Genomic DNA, 22063 nt, shown 5'->3' with positions numbered 1-22063 from the left:
ATCACTAAAAAAAATACTAATAATTAATCGGCAAGCCGGTTGATTTTATTATACAGCTTGTCCTTAGACATAGGCCTCCTCTAAAGACTTCCACTCTTCTCTGTTTCGGGCTTTACGCATCCAATGAGGGCCAGCTACTCCTCGCAAATCATCTTCCATCTTTTCATTTGTCTTCCTCGTTTTCTTTTGTCATTGCGAGGAAGCCATTCCTCGTGTTTTATATTACAGCCAACTATATATTCAATCCGTGAATTGCTGGCTGCAGCGGCTTTCTCCAGCGGTGCCCTTAGCCCTGCAATACATCCAAATACGTTGTACATGGAATGTTTGGAATGGCATGGAAAGTACGTTCCTATATTTGCAAGTAGAAGTCTAACCATAGGAATCAAACGGAAGGTCTTGCTTGAGGTAAACACATTGCTACGTTACACTGGTGTAGTATATCTTTGTACGAAGAAATGCGAAAGAAATAAGGAATAAATTGGGCCAAGTGATAAGATCGTGTTTCAATTATCCCCCAAAGCCTTATGAGGCGCTAAAACCTTGATTAAGGGATATAATTCCCTAATATCTTCAATAGATGTTCGAGTGTGTGGTATATTAGAGGTTTATTCTAAGAAAAGCTGAGATTAAATAAATAAATATAGCATTTATTGACAATCTTCTAAGTTACATTTAATCAAATCAAATCAAAAATCATTTATTCATACAGGTAACATAATGTACACTTATGAACTTAAAAAATAAAGAAATATACATTTAATGATTCTAATTTATGTATCTATCTTTGTCTAATTTATCTATCTAATCATAGGTATTAACGAGATTCAGTTACAGTTAATGTGAATATTAACATATTATTTCCTATTAGACACGGGTTTTATTGGTGGTCTTGATTTTAAGCATAGGCTTCCCAAAGTGTTCACCATAAAGATCTCTTACTTCTTCATCCATGTCGCTCCTGCAACCTTTTGTTTTTTTTACAGCAGAGATTTCTGTAAGGATTTATAAATTAATAAAAATGTAGCATGCGATTTTTACTACGAACCGTATTGTAATTGACAAAATTGTAAAAGAAAACGATACTCATTTATTTATATTGCTTTGACATTAAAATAATTTGGTACATTGACAGCGTCAGATTACTATATTGTAATTGAAATCATTAGAAAGGGTTACTAAAGAATCGATATAATATTCAAGTAAAACTTCTTACGAATATTAACTCAAAAAAAAGAGTGTGTGTACTTATGTACACGCGTTAGAAGTTCTACTTCTTTGGCGTATGGAAAAAAATAACTAAAATGCAATAGTGATTAACGATAAATATTAAAATTAATCAAAAAGATTTTATTTAAATAAATAAATTATTAGTAAATACTATCACCGTCGTATATGAAATTGATTTAAAAACACCAAAATAATTATATTTTATTCACACTGTTTAATTATAGTGTTACGAAACACGTGTTCCAAATATAAAAATTCTAGAATATACAACTTGAACATAGTTATCGATTCCCATGCCTAGGTCTAGGTAGATCTAACTTTACGATGTCGAATTTAGGTGTTGGTGTGCAGGCGCATCGAAAAAATTCACTCTCAACATTTTTCTCCATCGCGCCAAAAGAAGTATAACTTCAAAAATAGTCTTGAAACATCGTTTATAAATCAAGCATTAGCTGGATTGGAACAAGGAAACGTAAATGTTAATATTTATTCAATTTGACGCGAACCACAAATAATTTAAAATGTGATTACTTTGCGATTGTGGCTTCTATAAGACGTATTATAAATACATAAAACGAAGAAAGTTGTGCGGTTTTGATTAACGAGATTTTCATTTCTTCGATATTTAGAATATTTATTTCAGAATTTCAACATACAAAGCCCAAAATAATCCCTATTCAATTAATTATAAATCATGATTTCATTTTTTCAATTGCTATTTCATTTTAAATTGAACTCAAGCGAAAGCCATATAAGTACTTTATTACAGTATATATATTAAGTAAATTTTGTGAATTTTAAGCTGATGATTTAATGCAGGCAATTAAAAATATAAGATAGCCCCTGTCTTAAGAAATGAGTCTTAATTTGTTCTTGTAAATATCAATAAACTTTTCAATTATAATTATTCATCTGGTATGAAATGGAAACCAGACGGGGCTTACAGTTGGCCTACTACGTACTCAAAGTCTTGAGGGGTACCCCGAGTGTACTCCAGGAACTGGGCTTCTTAGTACCTATGGGATATGTGCGACGGCGAAGGCCTTGGTTATTTGCGATACCAAAGGCAAGAACCAGTCTGTTGCACAGATCCCCGTTATCCAGAACGTTGCGCCTACTAAATGCTGTCTCCGATACTGTCGACATATTTGTATGTTCGCAGAGTGAATTCACAGTAGCGATATTGTGTTAATTTTTATGTACATTATTATATTCTGTTTAATGTTTCTCCACATTATCGTATTGGCATAGTCTATAAAGATAATGTGTGTATTTCTGAAATCAATAAATAAATAAATCTTTTCCCGCCAAAAAAATGACTGAGATACTCACTGAGCCCTCATTCCCAGTATTGGCTAAATGGATACCAGAAGACAAGCAAGCCTACACCTTCTCTCTGTCTTCATGTGATACGAATGTACAATGTAAGAAATACGAAATACTAAAGATGCATTTTTAAGTTCAAAGTATAAAAGAATTATTTTATGATTATTAACTGTATATCATTTTAATGTTGAAAATATCTGAGTATAATTCTTTGAACAAGAATTTTAACGAGTTACTATACAAATGTTTACGCTTCCAAAAGTTTGCATTTTGTACATTAACAAGGTGAACATTTTATTAGACGATTTTAAAACATATTCTTATGTTGTTAGGTGGAACATTTCTTGTTGTTTCCTTATGTTACTGTTTTGATGAATGTTATAATAATTCTCAAGTTATAATTTGTACTATATTTAAATGGGTTATAGAATGTTTCTCCTGAAGAAAGCAAAAATTACATATAGACTACATATTATGTACATACAAAATTACTATTATATATTAAGTTTCCAAAAAGCTAGGTGTGAATTCGTGTATGCGGTGATATTAGTTGTTTATACTACGTATTTGCGTGTTGTTCTCACGAGTATGTAAGTGCGTGCTCCTATTTCACCATGCCTGCTGCTGATAGAGGACAAATCTTTGTTTTTAATTTATTTTAAAATCCTTATTACTCAATAATCATATGGGACATGGTGTAGTGGTTGCAGCTCCTTACAAACATTGTGTAAAAAAAAACTTGGCGATTAAAAAGAGTGGCGGAGAGTTTATTGCCAGTTCTTCTCTTCCGTTCTATGCCCTTGATTTGAGAACTGGCAGTAAATGTAAAATTAAATTCATTTAAAATTTCTTTTTTTTTGACGTTCATAAGTGTACATTGTTACCTGAATAAAAAAAAATAATAAAAATATGCCGAAGCCTTGGCAAACGAATTAATTTCTACACTGGCCTTATTATCAGCAAAGAAGACCCAAAAAGTACAATTAAACCGAGAAGTTTGTACAACTCGCCCACCTCACTAATTAATCTCGAAACTCATAAAAATTTCGACAGAAAAAGTAGGAAAAAGTAGGTTTTATGGTGCTTAATTTATTATTAGACGTTACCTGGCCGACGTCATGGTTGATCGATCTTTTCAAAGTTGTATCGCTAGTATATAAAATAATGTGTACTGAATTTTTATGTATACATTTGATAAATCGTTTCAATAATGGCTTAAATAAAACTATTTACTTAATATTACTATGCTACGTTTCCAAAATAAAGTTAATCTTCCAATTTAAAAAAGCTTTTAACTTCAAAGAACATATTTTGATAAGATCTTAACACATTTTTTATGACAAAATACTCACTTTACTTTTTTACTTATTATAATAAAATTTACTTCTTTGGCAATATCCGTGATAGGTAATATGACAGAAAACAGTAATAATACTAGACTACACCTTTGCATTTTCAATTTCCGTACTATTACGTAAAGAAAAAAAACGGATACATCTAGATATAACTAAAGCCTTAGAGACTGAGTTTTAGTCCTCCTAAAATAGAAACATTAGCTTACATATTTCAGTACATTTTCTATTAATATTTTCATAATTTGTGTCTAACAGCGAAGCTCAGAGAAACGTTGTCACTCACTGTAATAAATCTCCGGCGGAAAAGAATGATAATTTTTCACTTGTTTTCCTCAAACATTGTTTGTGTATGTAATGCATTACATACTCCTTTGTGAGTATTGTTAGTTTTTATAATCCTAACGGTTAACTGCGATACGATTGTATCAAAGCAAGTATAAATTCAGAGTACCTTGTAGTTTGAAATATAGGTTTAACAGTCATGTATTTTTTAAGAGAGATTTGATGTAATGACCACTGTTTTATACAGATAATATGCTTTTTTTGAGGATATTCAAATTTTAAAATTGTTTCAAAGAATGCGAAATATATACACTACGTATTAACAAGCTTTGATATAAATTCACATAACTGGAAGTGAATACGTAATTTGTAAATTTAATTTAGCCCTCTGGCATTGAGAGTGTCCATGGGCGAGGGTATCACTTAACATCAGGTGAGCCCGAAAAAAAACGTTTTCATTTAGTTTCTCCGAAGTCCGAATGTTTTGTGTTACAGAACACTTCGAAAATATGACCAAATAAACACTGTAAAGAATTTTGCTCCTATTTTTAACCACAAATGTAGCAAGATGGGTCCAGATTGCATTTAGGTTCCGATATTCAAATTGCCTTGAGAAATTGTAAACGAGTGACTTTATGAATTATGAATATACATGTATAATGATGAATCATTATTATTATTATTGTACATGTATATTCATAAATTAATTGTTGTGATCTGAATTATGTTAAAATGTAATTCTAGAAATCTCTAATAACGATGTATTAGATATGAAGAACTACATAAACTAGACACAAAATTCTAGAAATCTCTTATGCATGCGGACATAGTTCATAATATATTTTTACCTCACCGTACATTTGCCCAAGCTTAAATAATTAAGTGGCTGGATTTCAAAGGCACCTTAGGCTAGGCAATCACATACTTAGTAACTTTGATTGAATTTTAGAAAAAATCTAAGACTAACCTAATAGGTTCCTATAATTAGCCTTCAGGATATAAGATACACTTAATGTATAATTAAATTAATAAAATGTGTAAGTTGTAACTGTTTAACAATTAAATCCATTTAAACAACACAAAAAGCTTCTTAATGTTTTCACCTTATAAATGTGATTAAATATATCTTAAGACTATCTTAAATGAGTTTAAAAGTAAAGAACATTTCTAAATAGTAAATCTAGTTATAGAACAATCTGTTTAATAGGATTGTAACTTTAAAAGTAAAAATTAAAAGACGACCGTTTATATTTGTGATTGAAGTGAGAATCGGTGACTTCACGATGACTATTAAATTAGATGGAAAGCAATAGTATGGATACACATTTTTAAAGTAAGTACTAATGTCTATACAATATTTATTGTATTGGGTCAATACCCTTTTGTAGTATGTTAAAAGTTCCGTTTAATTTTTTTAATTATAATTTGCATTTGCTCCTTGTGTGTTTAAGTGGTTTTCTTTATCAAAATTTCTTCAGAGTCGTCGCTGGTTTGAGCCTCGAATTATATTTTCTAATAACGATGTATTAGATATGAAGGACTACATAAACTATACACAACAATGTGATTCATTCTTATATACGTATCACACGTTATGTTTCATAAGCATACAGAAGCTACGCTTTCTGCTGTGGTCTGCAGCATAAATCGTTCACAAAACCACCATTTTAACTAATCAATTCAATAATTGAAAGTAAAAGTCTTATCAATATATTTCTTTCATCGTCCATACCGAAGAGAATCATTTTATAAACAGTATAAATAATACTAGTTAAAGCAACGATGACAGTTTCACTCGTGCGCCTGAGCCGATCTCGCGTATTTATAAAATATAATACTTCAGTTATGATACTATGAACATTTTCTCATATCAACATGTCGCTGATCAAATTCATCATACTCGTTTTGATACCTAGTTGTTACACGCATAGCATTGGAGTGAGTGATAAAAATGTGACGAAACGTACGGCCAATCATGATTTATTTCCAGACTGGGTCCCATTTAAAAACAAGCATGGAGTAGACCTGGGAGACTTTGAACCTGTAGTCAAAAAACCAAAGAAACGACTGGCAACGCCACTCAACTTCGTACTAAGAGCTGTTGCTGAACCAGATGGCGATTATTATTTTGATAAAAGCCAAGGTGAAAGCGACAATGAAGACTATTTTGAAAGAAAAGAGTGGTCAGATTTACATAGACCCGCAGAACACGTTGACCCAAATTATGTTATAACTCATAATACATCTGATATTGATGGTATCGTCAATATTATTACTAAACCTATTGATGACCCTGTACTCAAAAATTTAGAAAAACGAAACAAAGAACGGAAAGCTCAAAAAGATAAAGAAAAGGATGATGCATATCAAGATGAAAACAAAGACGAAGAAAATTTGGAAACAAAGTCTGAAAATGAAAACATTATGCCATCAGATGAAGAGTCAAAAACGGAAAAAAGACCTAGAAGATATGAAGACGATGTGGAGTATGACGAAGGGAGTGATGAGAAACAAAAGCCTGAGCGAGTTGAAAGAACTGAAAAAACAGAACTAAGCGAAGAAGAGAAGCGGGAAAATGAAGAAAAGAAAGCTAAGATTTTAAGCAGTGTTGATGAATTGAAATATAGGCACATAAAAGAACAACGAGAAATATCTGAAAAACTGAAGGAGGAGGAATTATTTAAGGAAGATTTTGAAAGGGACAAATTAGACTCAAGTGAAGAACATGATAAATATAATCGAGGTTCAAGGTGGAAAAAACCTGAATATGATGAATATGATGAAGGTGAAGTATCATTGCACGACAAATACAAAATAAATACAATGAAATCTATCACTAGAACAACGCAAGCACCTAAAAAATCTCGACAACGCAAATCAAAAAAAGAAAAAAGTATGATTAACGGAAAACTGTCCGTATTTAGAAACCCACAACTATACATGATCAACGATGAAGAAGACACCACTACATCAAATCCAAAGCCCACGCAATTTGAAAAATTTTCATCGAAATACTCAGCGGATGATGACAGTATTAGAATATCCTTAGTTCCTTCTGTTGATGACTCTAAAGATGGAGAACCAACTCGTTTTTATCCAAAGAAACGTAAAAATAAACGTAAAAAGACCACAACTCCAGCAACACAGGGGACAACAGAAGTTGGAACTGTTAAAACTACCGAACATGATACGACAGCTTCTGACGCAGACTTGTCTGCTTCAAATACAGCGCCATCAGCTGCTGATACCGTACCGACAGCTTTTGATACTGCACCATCAGCAACTGGCACTTCCGCTTCAGACAATACAGCATCGGACGCAACAGCAGCTGATACTAACGAGGATACACACGCCGCTATTAAGAAAGTCGAAAAGAAGCAGGAAAATTTCAAGCAGGAGAAAGGTAAGATCATTATAGACAATTGTTATTAAGATAAACACTTAAAATTAGAGTAATAGTTTAGGCCTATAGGCCATTTTTAATTACGATCGAGATTGATCGACTGACGTGAATATTTTTAAATATTATTGTCTACAAAAAGACAGCTATCAAAACTAATTTAGTAATATTATTATTATTGTTATTTGACAAAGTATTGTATAAAATTATTACCTTTATCTATGTTAAGATAGACCCAACATAATTTTGAGAAAGTCTAAGAGTATAATACATTTATAGATCATATATACCCACATGTAATCAACTGTAAATTGAAGCGGTCTACAGTATAATACTAAAGTCCGTCTAATTTGCATACTATCACATATTTTGGTGTAATGGCCACTGCCAAATATAATATGAAGGTAGGAATAGAACAGAGGAATATAACACAATAGTATGTATTTTATTTCTAATAATTGTGAGTACACTATAATATCCAAAATACTCAACGAGTTTTTAACAAGGACAATCTTAGCTAGGACCAACATTTGCACCTTTTTTGTTCAATATGTCAATAAAAATATGTTTCCTCACCGTCACTCTAACTGTATGTAGTTCCATCTTTTTATGAAGAAGCCAATGCTTTAATAATATCTCACAAAAAATCAAATAAAAGTTACATTTTTAGAAGCGTATATTTCTAATACAAATATAATATTATACATGTTGTCTCGAATATCACGATAATAAAACTAATGTATTTTCCATCAAAATGCCTAGTTTCTAATAAGAGATGGGTCAGGCTGATACAAGGAATTATTGTACTTGTTTGGGATCACACTCGAGTGATTCCTTTTATCTCAGAAACTTATTAAATATTGGGGACGTATTGTATGTCGTTTTAACTTTTATGATAATATCTACGTTTTATCGTTGCTGAATTTTTACCATTTCACTTTCGTTTTCTTTTTTCACACCATAACAAATTAAATAGGCCATATCAAGGGTATCATTAATTTCTGTAAATCGTTTCTTGAAATATATGTTTTTAATGTTAACTGTAATTTTGTGAATGCGAACGAGCAAAGCAAAGTTATGAATTATATATTTTAATTAAAATTTTGTAATATTTCTGAAATGGAAGCATTTTTGTTGATGAGGTCGAAAAAGGCCCATGAAGCAAGTATATATATGTGTCACAACTCAACCAAGCCAAGCAATAGAACGTTGACATGACTTTTAAATATTGAATCTTGAGCAAAAACAAATATTGCAAATTATACGTTGCCCAACGATCACTGAAGCGATACATAGACGAACAAAGCGTACAAAAATCTGATCTGTGTTAAATTCAGCTTTTATGTTCGTAATTCATGTTCGATAAGTCACTGACCGAACAATTACACCACAGCAAAAAAGAGCATCACAGTTAACGGTGAACTTCATAATTAGTTTTGTACTTTTTGCCACGAAGGTGCATTTTCGTCAATAGAAGACGAATTATTAGATACATGCTAAAGAACGACACAGGACATTCAAAGACACCACACGACGATTTTTTTGACTAACCTTATTTGGTGACACCGTATTAAAAGGACATAAAGATAGACGTGTCCAAAGTCTACATTTCCAGTATTTTAGTCATATTCTTTTTATTGATACAGCCCTAAAAATGCCTTTTAATTAAATATAAACAAAATTACTACATGTATATACTGAATAAGTACTCCTATAGAAAATATAGACAGTGCATAATTGTATACATCTTTTATAATCGTACTATATGCGGGAATTAGAAAGAATTTTATTCAAGAAGATAAAAAACATAACAAACCCTTTCTACCATGAGACCAGACTATAATATTATGTTAATGAATAAGATGGGAGAGACTTCGCCATACTAGAGGCAGGGATAAACTCATTTGCGTATTAGATTCAGTGCCACGCTTCAAAAAGTCTAGAAACTTCACGAGCTAGGTTTTATTAGCCAATATTATGCGTTTATATAACCGTCTATCTAATGCAACGTTAAATAATTTGATGTAATTTGTAAATAAAAAGTAGTAACAGAATGAAATCAATTATTTTCTTTGTACAACCTGTGTTACAAATGTTAGACAGTAATTCCTAACCCACCAAGTAAGTGTTATACCAACAGTTTGGGCCTTGGTAAGGCACGTTAAAGGGGTTTGTTTTGTGTGTGTTTGAATCACAACTGTGCGCGGTTTTCATATGCGCTATATAAAATATAATTTTATATCTTTTTATTTAAATTAACTGAAAGATACAGAAACAAATACCGAAAGTTGATGCGCCATTGGTTTTCGTTATGTTTATTATATTTGAATTATAATGCTTGATTTACACTATACAAATAATACTCAAAGGTGGCTTGACTACAATGGGTGGCTAATTAAATGTTACGCCTTTATTAGGCACAGGTTAAATTTGAAAGTGTAACAATAATGGAAAGTAAAAAATTTTCATTCGACCTCGTAAACATCGAAGCATAATACCGCATAGAAAATTTACCGTAGCCTATTGGGGGTCAATATTTTAATAGGAAATTAAAAAGATTATCAATTGAGCGACTTTGTTGGTTTTCATGTAAGAACTAGTGGTTTTGTTTTCCACATTAGTGAAGATTACTTACATTTATTATCTAGAAGCTACAATCAATATAAGTAGTTTTAGAATTTATACAAAATCTATTAAGTGACTAATCTAGTATAAAATAATTTATTGTTATTAGGTGGAGGACGAGAGCATGAATCGGAAAGCTTTGAAGAGCACGAGGAAGATGGAAAGAAGTCCTATGAGGTAAGAGTATATTGAATCACACGATAGCATAGTAGATTCCACAACGAGATGAGCCAAGCGTGCAAGGATTATTTATTAACCTTATTATTATTTATTTCTGTTTTTTTACCATTAAAAGCACTATAAGATTTATTAAAACCTAAGCATTACAACCCAATATACAGTAGGTACAACAAATTTAAAAAATTTGGTCCCTGTCGTCTTTACTGACTTTCTATATCGGATCGGAATACTGTGAGGAAATGCTGGCATTTCCACACAGTATTCCGATACTTATTCGTTGAGTGGGGAAAGCACCATTTCTGGTTGACATACACATACAAGGCGTCTTCTTAGCCTGTATCCTTGAACATAATAATAAAACCCCTATTACTCATATATTATAACAACGTAAATAGTAATTGAAAACTGAACATGAACTATAGAAAACTCAATTAACAAATATCGTTAGTAAATAATCGTTGTAAATAAAGCCCACTAATTTAATTGCAATAAGAGCCAATTATCCAAGTCCCTCTCTTTCGACTCGCTCAGATTGACAGGAATACATTGACATTCGCTGCGAACTCAAAAATGTAATTGGCTGTCACCATTTGACAAAAAGAGATAAGCGTATTGTTTTAGTTAATATAAATAGTTCTTAAAAATCTAGTATTAATAAAGGATTAAGAACATTGTATACGAAATTTTGCCAAGTTAACAGGCAAAGTTTTAGTATGACTAAAATAACTCGCAAACAATGTACAGAAAAAATTGATATTTCATACGAAAATGTTTGCTTTTACGCCGTCGCTCGTAAATCCGGGAGTGATCGGTGTCGAGTTTTATTGGTGATAGAATATTAAATTTCGAGTGTGTAAATACGTAATCGATACAATATTAATTTATACGAACAAACTTTTTTGAATAATTGATAAAAGATGTCTCTGAAACGTGTCTTATAATGCTGGCTGTTCTAATATATTGTAATTCTCTTATTTTTGTAATTTTAGGGTTTGATTTTAAAACATTGACCTTGTGTTGTTCACATTGGGCTAGGTAATACTTAGTATAAAAATCAAGTATTAATTTAATTATTCTCGTGTCGCAATGTTCGTTCCAATACTCCTCCGAAACGGCTCGACCGATTCTTAAGATATTTTTTATGCATAATCTGTAGGTCTGAGAATCGGCTACTATCTATCTCTCAAACCCTTAAGTGCCACTCCAAAAAATATTTTTAATAGCTAGAAATAATATACATGGCAAAACCACGTTTGCCGTGTCAGCTAGCAATATATAAATTTTACCTTTATATAGTAGTCATCCATATTAAGGTAGAGTAATCTTCTAATAGTTAATATTTACTGTTAGGAGCAAGGCACGCATCCCCATACACGCAATGTTGTAAAAATAATTCAAAATTGGCCTATTTTTAGAGGAAAACCCTGTAACGATGTACGTTCGCTTCCTCATACAAGACGTAATAAGTCCCCCCTGCAGCGTCTCCCGGTTTTATGATTTAGTATCATTATTTGTTGGTAAAATCAATACCTCATAACCGCATGGGTACAAACTAATTTGTAAGAGATTTGTTTTTTACTATGGCGAATGTTTTTAATATTTCGAGGTATTAGGTTTGATCCCGGCTGGAATTTATTTTTATGTGCGCATTTAACATTCGCTCGAATGGTGAATGAAAACATCGTGAGCAAACCGGCATTAGACCCAAAAATTGACCGCGTGTGTTAGGCACAGGAGGCTAATCAATTGCCTATTAGATTGACAAATGATCATGAAACAGATAATTCTGAAGCCCAGACCTAAAAAGGTTGTAGCGCCACTTATTAATTTGTTTTTTATTTTAACGTGACAACGTCTTACAATTCGATGGACCCGGCTGCACGCACTAAAAAACATGACTCGTGCGGCGTTACCGCGCTCTGAGGCGTACCATTTAAGGCTTGAAGTGCAAGCGAGAGCGCGGAACGAGCGACAAAGAGGCACAATAGGCCACGCGTTCTGCAGCGTTCGACATCTCTTTTATTAATTTTTATATAATTGTACTTTCTTCATTCTATTATTAATGCGTACAAATAAATGTTACTTGGTCAATTCAATTTTGATTTCCATTTACCTCCATATATCTATATATTCATACAAAATATCTATCAAACAAATAATATTATAGTTTTCTTTTGCCAATGCAACCATTCTATCAGTATTTTCTTATGACGTTGTCACGTTCAACTATAGTCATTAAACCGTAAAACTTTACAGACAACCAATTTTTTTACATTTCAAGTCATAAGCGTAACTCGTAGGACATATTCCAAACACAAAATACAATATGGAAATATCTAAATATCGGAGAGCGGTGTCGTATATCAACACGTTAATCAGACAGATTATGATACGTCCAGCGAACGCGGCAATCTCATTACGCGCCGTAACATATTGAAGCAATTTGAGTGATACCAACCGACTATTTACGGCTTTGGTCAATTTTACTTCTAATAGTGCTGATACAAGATATTTTATGACACAACTGTTATAAAGATGTTTTTGGTTGGTATTATTAGCGTTCCCTAACCAATTGGACGGCCAATTTAGATATATTTTTTCAATATGATGCCGAAACCTTTTCGACTGACTGACGTCTTTTGGATGTCTTTTCTCTATATTGAAATGGATATCTATCGTATTGGACAAACAACTTGTGCTTTGCGAGTATTTTGTGGAAACAGAATAAACATTTTCCTTTTAAAAATATGTATTAGCAGTATTAGATAACAAAACGTAATATGGTGAGTTACGCTTGATTGTGATTGGTCAAATGGTACAGGGAAGCGTCCGGTGTCGTTGTTAACCAATGCCAACTCGTCGTTACAAAAATCGAACCGAATTATTGTCGCCCATACATAGATACCAATATAATATACTTTGTTAGAAAACTCGCTTAAATTAACACCCTAGAAAGATGATATGATCTTTTTTTCAAGAAAAAAAAGAATAGTGAAGCATGGCAACCTGCGAACAATACGCCGTTGGAATATTTTTATAAACTTTTGAGAATAAAACCTTGGTTTGATTCTGTAAGTTAAATGTTCAGTGCTAAAAGTGACATCGAATAATGCTTTAAACTATTTAAAATGTATGTAAGGGAAAATTAACTAAATCATATTGAAAGTTTACCTCTGCTAACATGTAAATGCACAGAAGGCTATTAGAAATAAAAAGTTAACAAATCGTTTTAGTATCTATTTTTTTAAAGACGTTTAATCGATGTCTGCTTTTACATAGTCATATATATGTGATAACAATCAAGAATTAAACAATCTATTAATACCGAGTACTGTTTAAATAATAATTTGAATAATCATATTCTTACAAATATATTTTCTTATTTTTTAAAAGATAGTATGTGATTTAACAGTCTTTAGAGGCTTTGTTTTAAATATTTTTTATAACAACGACAATTCTTTTTCTTGCAATCAATGCACAGAGCATTTTTTGTTTCTGAGCCTAACCTTCAACTCTCTCGGGACGCGGCACAGCCTCTACTTATTTATATTTTATTAATAGAAACACTCCTGCCTTAACAGATGATCCTAAATTGACACGAGTGAACAATATATACACTTTATAGACGAAACACAAAAAAATCAAACTTGAAATAAAAAAATAAAAAATACAAGAAATTTACTAACTAATTGTAGGAACTAACAAATAATATTATTTTTGCCAGCTCACTTAACGGACACTGAAAAATATTATGAAATGAAAGTAGGAAAAACGCATTCCCCATTGTGGGGTTGCTGATTTTCTGCTATATTTACTTATTTACTTACACTTAAGATATACAGAATAATAAATAAAAAGAAGAATTGTTTTCGAACGATCCCTTCCAGGCAAACCACTGTAAGGTCTTTTTACAAATTAAATTAAGGGGTTCTCACTTCTCACCTCTTAATTTAATTTTAAGAATTGCAAAACAACATACAATTTACAGATACTTAGACATAAATAATGGAACAAAGCAAATTAAAACATATGTAGACAATAAGTGAATGAATAAATGAAAAAAATATCATCACGACAAATTCCAGTTAGAACAGTTAGTAGGAAAGTAAGGGATACGATGTCAAAAGATAATGCTTGTATAGAGATTAAAAGGATGATAGAGAAGGAGAAGGGATTGGGACAAATGTGTTTTTTTTATAGAACAGGCAAACGGGCAGGAGGCTCACCTGATGCTAAGTGATACATCCGCCCATGGCCATTCTCGATGCTAGAGGGCTTGCGAGTGCGTTGCCGGCCTTTTAAGAATTTGCACACACTCTTTTCTTGAAGGACCCTAAGTCCTTTTCATAGCCTCACTGTGAGACCTCAAAAGGATTCGCCAGGAACAAGTTATGTGGTGGGATTTCAAGGATATAATCAGAAGCGCGTAGACCATAGCCATACAGTTGAATCATTTAAACAATTGATATGTTTTTTAGTTTGTGTTAGTTATATTAAATCTATTGTCTTCGTCTCAAACAATTGATTAAATCTTCTAAAATAATAATCGGCTATTGTTTCGTGTTGTTGTGACTTCGCTACAGTAGTTTAGATCATCTAAATGTATACAACCTTTTAACAATAAGTATTAAATAATAACGAGCTGTCTGGATAAGATCAATAACTAAAAGATACAGTTTTTTTTTCTTTTGTCAAAAATACATTAAATTATATAAGGTTTAAGAGATTAACAACAAGTGTTCCTTTTCATAGTGTAAATTCATGACACCAAATGCAAATATTTTTTTTGTTACTTCATTTATAACTAAAAGTGCTTTGCAATGCGTATTAAACTAAAAATACAAATATATCTTGTCAATTCCTATCGTCTAACTGTACAAAACGTAGTAATACAACTTTAACTTAGTAAGTTAATTATTAACTTTTACGTCTAGATTCGGTAATGACTTACTCGTTATAAACTCTTTAATTTCATTACAGACTGAACTGGTATTCCTAAAATAAAATAAGGCTTAAGGCACATAATTTGTCCCTTTCTGCAAAATTGTGTGTACTCTGGAAATAATAATAAAAGATTATTTGAATTTATGTAACTACATAATTTAGACAATGTAAATAAAAATGTGTTCATGTTTTTGTTTTTGTTTATAATTAAATTGTGTAAATAAACTATAACTGTTAGTAATCAGATGTAAATCTATTTGTTGTAAACTCCACCCGATGATTGGTATTCTCGTTGGTGAAGTCTTTTAAAGAATCTTAAAGTAGTCTTTGCTTAGTAAATATTAATAAAATAACAATATAAAAAGTGGTATATTCAGTTTAATTATACATAACACCGCCCAAACATCCTTATAAACATAGGCTTGCAAAATTATTATTGTATATCTTTAAAAAAAATTAACAAATTATTATATGCAAGTGTAGTGTAAATCATGTAATCTTCCAGGGCCACCACGATGACAGAAAGACCAGCAAGGGCCACCACGACAAGGAAGATCATCACAAGAAATACAAGGATGAAGGAGGCGTAGACAAGAGCCACCATGATGAGAAGGAGCATTATGGAGACCACCATCACGAGGAACATGGAAAGAAACATGCTAAAGTATGATTTCCTTATATATATTTTTTGAATCTCTAATTCGATTCAATTCTACAGCACCGCCAAGGGACAGAACGTGTCTGTCACAAATGGGCAGAGAAACGGGCATACAAATGTCTGCCTCCTGCATGGTACATGTGTAATATTTAAATAATTTTCAAACATGTCAAATGACCTTAGGTATAATCGACAGTAATATTCGGTACTGTTAATCTTACCCGATCAAGTACTTTACCAAATAATTTTTACTCAATTATGGTTCTATCACAGTATGAGGAATCAGGCAAGCATTCCAAAGGACATAGCACAAAAGGTAGTCACGACATTCATAAAAAAGATGAGTATGAGAAACGAGTAGAGTTCTTCGAAGAGGATGGTGATTCAACTGAAGAAGAGAAATACGGAGGCCATCATAATGAAAATGAGCACTCAGCGGTATGTTTTGTACATGTATAAATTTATATTTAGCGGATATATTTTTTTATGACTGAGGCAATTGGGCAGTAGTCTCACTTGATGTTAAGTGATAGCCCATGGACACTCACATTGCTAGAAGTGTCGCAAGTGCGTTGCCCAGCTTTTAAATTTTTTTACGCTCTTTTTTTCAAAGGGCCTTAAGTCGAATTAGTTCGGAAATACTTAAGTGGGAAGCTGGTCCCCAAAGTGCTGTTGCAAAATCTACCTTACGAAAACCCTCAGTTGTGGACGTCGAGGCCCCATTGACGTCCGATAATGAAATTCTGCTATAGATATAAGTCCGAACCATTCCTCTGAATACTAACCATCATAAATGCAGTAGAAGATGCAGAGAGACTGGTTGTTGACGATTCAAATCGCTCGTCGTTGAATACGCTCAAGCGGAAGGAGTTTAAATTCGTTCATTATAACACGCAGTTTTGAGTAAGAGTAAGATAAACAAAGTTGAATTACGGTTTAAATCTATTGAAAAAGATTGGTGTTTAATCGCTACTGAACTGTTGATTCTATTTCAGTAAAGTTTGAAGCAGTGCCTAACTAACATTGCGATTAAATCATAATGTTTATGCAAATGAAAATAATTTTTGTAAAATGGAACACAAAACAGTAATTTTATTGCAGACCTTCAACTTATTGCAAACAAAAATAAATTAAAGGCAAATGTTACGGATCACTTGTTGATCTTGTCAGTGAAGCGAAAAGATTTCCATACTTCGGTCACGGTTTGTGACCAAAACAGGCTGATGTTTCGAAGACTTACAAAACGTTTACTTAAATATCTAATAATTGTACACGTAAGTACAATGTAAGTCTTTATCTTGCAATCAGTCAGCTAGACTATTAGAAGTTTTGAGAGATGTTAGACGTTCAGATAATCTCCATGGAGATATCTGTCAACCACGTCAATTAAAACTTAGGATTTGTGGCCTTTTAAGCCTATTTATTATGTCTGGTATGGTTAGTTGCGTGGCAACCTTATTACGTTTAATTTCTAGCCTTTTTCTGTATTTCATACTCCAGGTCTCGTTTTTGACAGCCCTAATTTTGAGGTGCTCATGAATCTCCGATGTTCTTATAAACCAAGACAGTTGGATTGTGCGCTCAAGATCGAAGATATCAATTTATTTATTTTTTTCCAATAATTAATGTAATTGTTAAGAACCACTATCATATAATTCAGAGACAAACTTTGCCTCATATAGCGATTGACTTTAATTAAACACTTTCATTTCACTACTTCAATAAACACGAGAAAATGTTACTATTTATTATTTCATTCTGTTTTTGATAGAACTAATTCCCACTAATTTTTTTGGAATTACTCGTTTTGTATAACAATTTGAAATAAATTATTAAATGACGCACCGGTCAAATATAATGTAACCTTAATATTGGTTTTAAAATGGCGACAAAAGTGTTTACAGACAAGTTATTATAATAAAAAGCGGATGCAATGTGCATTTCCTAAGCGATTGAGAAATTAATCGATAATCATGCTTTTTATAAGTTTTAAAGATTTCTATTAAGAAGGTCAAGGCTAACCGTAATTAAGCCAAACTTCGTAACACTGTTAAAGTACCAAAGATGTTTAAATCAAAATTTAGAAACGATTTTTGCTGTTTTAGAGCACTGAGCAGTATGATAAACACACACATATACACTTAGTATCTATTTGAAGGTATAATAGGTATTTATTGTAAATATATCTCGGCGAGAATTAAATAAAAATACCTAAAATTAATGTTAAAGAATTGGTCTCGGCGAGTTTGTCAGTGGATTAATTTCACATCAAAGTAAAGAAAGTATGACGCTAAGTTATGCAAGAAGCGCGTAATTGAAGAAAAGTTATATTAAAATATGGCTGACAGAGGGCACTCGCGTCGGGGAAAACTATCAACTTAATTAAAACAAGTTTTTCTATTTATTACGTTATTAATTTACACCACAGCCCGAATGAATATTCAAGCGTAATGTTTTTAATTAGAAGTTTATTAGAAATGTTTTGTTGAGATGTCTTGAATTTAATAATTCAAGTGCACCAGATCACACATAATGCTATACCTACAATATACATTACTATCTTCTCATAAATATGTGACGATTGTGGTAAACTGTGTTATTAAAAGACCGACTATGCTGTTAGATGATACATCTAGTTATAATATAGATTTATTACGGCAGATAAATATCGTTAATATTTAGTAAAAAAACGTAATAATATACAGGGCGTCCCACGGCGATGCCACACGGAGGGAAAGTACCTTAAATATTAATGATAGGATATTTTACTGAAAGAAGACATCGTTTATTTTTTAATAATAAGTAGAACTGCATTCACAGATTTTTTTAAATCGCCTACCTCAACCGGGAATCGAACCCGCCAAATGTGACAGTAAAATTACATGTATTTTATAATAGCGTTTGAAAGGGCTACTCATAAGCATTATTTATTCCTTAATAACCTAGCATATTAAATGAAACTAAAAACATAAAAGTTTACATTTTATTAAAAATTTTGTTCAGAAAAATTTCCTCTGACTTGGCCATGCTTCCAACAATTAACATTATCATTTCAAAGATCTACCCACTTGAGATACGAGATTTCCGTGGTATAGGTACATGATAATAATAAAGCGATACATAAAGTATAGTAGGTACTTCTTCATGAGCTCACAACTACCATGCAACTAGCTGATATTAGTAATAATTTGTGTTTGCTTTGTGTCGAACTCGCAAAGTGGCTTCAAAATACTTAGCAATTATTGCTTATCGCGACTATGTGGCCTCAGTTCTGCGCTATGGGATCCTTTTATGGGTAAATTCGGTAGACGTCAATAAAGTTTTCATGACGCAGAAAAATGTATTAGGGCTATTACAGTGTGTAAGCTGTAGACCATTTTTTTACGAACTCGGTATATTGACAGTACCGAGTTTATACATATATCCTTGAATAGTTATGACTGTTAAAATCATCCCAAATGATTCAAATCATTCAAAGAAACTAGCCTATATCAAAGGAACCAACACGGTGGTGGGTTCCTTCATGCTGCACCACGATGTATGCAAAAAAAAGCGGCAGTAAATAGAGGCTGTATAATGCCTCCTATCTCATTTTCTCCCACGTTAAATCATATGATGAATTGATGTTTCTGTCTCTCTTTACCGCTGCATCCGGTTTGAAATCACGACGATTCGAAAGAAGTTTATCTATCTCATTTTCTCCCACGTTAAATCATATGAATTAATGTTTCTGTCTCTTTTTACTGTCGCTTTTTCGTTGCATCCGGTTTGAAATCACAACGATTCTAAAGAAGTTTCACTTCAAAAATTGTTACGCCATGGCTATTTAATCGCCTTTTATATTAAGTTATGGATCACTAACGTGCAATTATTTCAAGAGTAATGTGGTTTAATTTAAAAAAAGGCAAGATGCCTTTATAGCGCGGGCGAGTATCTAGATCATAAGTTTGACACCAATTCTAAATAACTTAACATGCCTATTATTATGACGTAATGTTAATGTTTGTATTATTTAACATAAAAAAATATGACATTTACATGCCTTTTTATAATTAATGTATCTAATTGTACCACAAAAAGTTTTATTTCATTTAAAAATTATCGAGTAAGTTATAACTTATAACATTATTTTTTAGGGAGGCAACTTTAAGAAAACGAATCTGGACGCAGCTCACAAGGGCCGGATGAAGGGAGAGACAGGCCACTTCCTGAAGAACGGACACCACGTGCTTCACAGGGTATATTAAAACTTTTTTCTTATATATCGAACTGATATAGAGCACGATTTCAACATGTCTTACTAATGACAGACGGGCGATGACAGACAAAAGATAAAAAAACTATGTTTCGTGAGATTTTTGTTGAGTAAGTAGATGGTTTTTTATAACTCCGACGAAAATTTGATTTTAGTTGAAAATTTACATACATTATCCTAACTTGCCTTCTTGACTATGCCAAATCGAATAATGTCGATAAAATTAAAATAAAATATGATAAAGTATATAATTAAACACATAATATCGGTAATGTGAATTCACTCTGCCAACATATAAATGTGTCGATAGATTTATAAATAATTTATAAGAGTTCAAAGACGAAGTTTGAGGTTTAAAGACTTTATTTCTCAAAAAACACAAAAATGACACTTTAGAAATATAGTCTGTAAAGCGTTGTTAATATTATGATTATTTTAAAAACACGATTGTCAATAAAAAGATAGACGTATGTACATGCAATAAAGTTAAAAAGAAAAATAAATAAAGATATATATTTGTGGGAAATTTATTATACAGCGGTGCGCCTTCGTAGGTAAACATTTTTTGCAAGATAACTTATTCCACGTTTAGTTTACTAATGGTATTTTTATGTCGTATTAATTCTAGGGTCATCGAGGTTCAAGTGGTCACGATCACCACGCCCATGCTGGAAAACAGCGTCACGCCGACGGCGAAGTGAATAGTGGTAAAAAATGGGTCTACCACCATGGCTACCCCGCGAAAACTGCTCAGCTAGTTGTCATAGACCGACGGGGAGACTACCAACACGGACCACAATACTATGGCTAAATATTATCTTATCCTAAGTGATAATGGTCGTAATATTTTGTGAAATTAACGTAGGATTATTTATTGTAAATAGATAAGTGTACTGAGTACTAATTTTTTTAATATTTTTTTAATAAACATTCTTGTGCTATATCTATTGATTTTATGGATTAATTTTCTGCCCTCCAAAAAATATGCTGGAAGGTAAGAGGTTCCGATAGTTTCTCACTCTTGGCTGGTCTAGGTGGAGTATATTTTCATATCAGATATTAAATGCAATAAGCGAAACTCTGAAATTAAGACGGTATGGGTTAGTCGTACTAGTATTGATTTTGAAATCTGTGATTATTAAACCATTATATTAAACCATTGACATATAATGTCCTAATAGGATATCTCGAATGCTATGACTTAAGATTTTCGTGTCAACTAAATATTGGTGAATAAAATTTATTACAAATTGTCTTATTTATAAAACCGACGCGGAAGTTAAGACAAATATACATTAATTTAAGTTTGATTGAAATACGTGCATATCGGGATCAATCGAGCGTATGGTATATATAAATCCCAACCGACTTCTCAATTAATCACAATTTACAGAGCTTCCTTACGGAATACTTTTATTGAAATACGTAAAACGATACAGTGAAACAGATAACCTCGTTTTTGCATTTACGAGAACATGTTTTCCCAATCGTGAAATCCAGTATGCTTCAAAATAATAATAAAGAATGTCGCATCATATTAGCATTTCTTTGAAAATAAAATGTGTTGAAATGTCTTAGATTATTATGGGTTCGATGTCCATGGGGAATTCCTGAACGTGACCAAAAATATGTACTGAACCCCGTCCAAAATAATTTATATCTCTATAAATGAAATGTGATGCTAAAATGATCGGAAGTGTTCAAAGGGAAGGTTGTCTGAGAGATTTTGCATTTTCGTGACCTAGTTTATGTTAAAACTGTAAGGATGTAGAATGGGAAGACTTCTGTGTTTTTTATTGTTACCCATT

At 32.2% G+C, this 22063-nt stretch overlaps 1 protein-coding gene across 1 annotated transcript; it reads left to right on the top strand.

Moving 5' to 3' along the window:
* The first annotated feature begins 6003 nt into the window (after positions 1–6003).
* LOC111000067 (protein split ends-like) lies at positions 6004–21147 on the top strand. Its single transcript, XM_022269407.2, has 6 exons — positions 6004–7596; positions 10328–10395; positions 15848–16006; positions 16274–16438; positions 20137–20238; positions 20884–21147. Exons 1-6 carry the CDS (start codon positions 6069–6071, stop codon positions 21064–21066), a joined length of 2205 nt encoding a protein of 734 aa, XP_022125099.2. The 5' UTR covers positions 6004–6068; the 3' UTR covers positions 21067–21147.
* Positions 21148–22063: the final 916 nt, after the last annotated feature.

This window comes from Pieris rapae, chromosome 16 (genome assembly GCF_905147795.1).
Source record: "Pieris rapae chromosome 16, ilPieRapa1.1, whole genome shotgun sequence".
Classification (NCBI taxonomy): Eukaryota; Metazoa; Arthropoda; class Insecta; order Lepidoptera; family Pieridae; genus Pieris; species Pieris rapae.
This window is presented reverse-complemented; position numbering and strand designations above follow the sequence as displayed.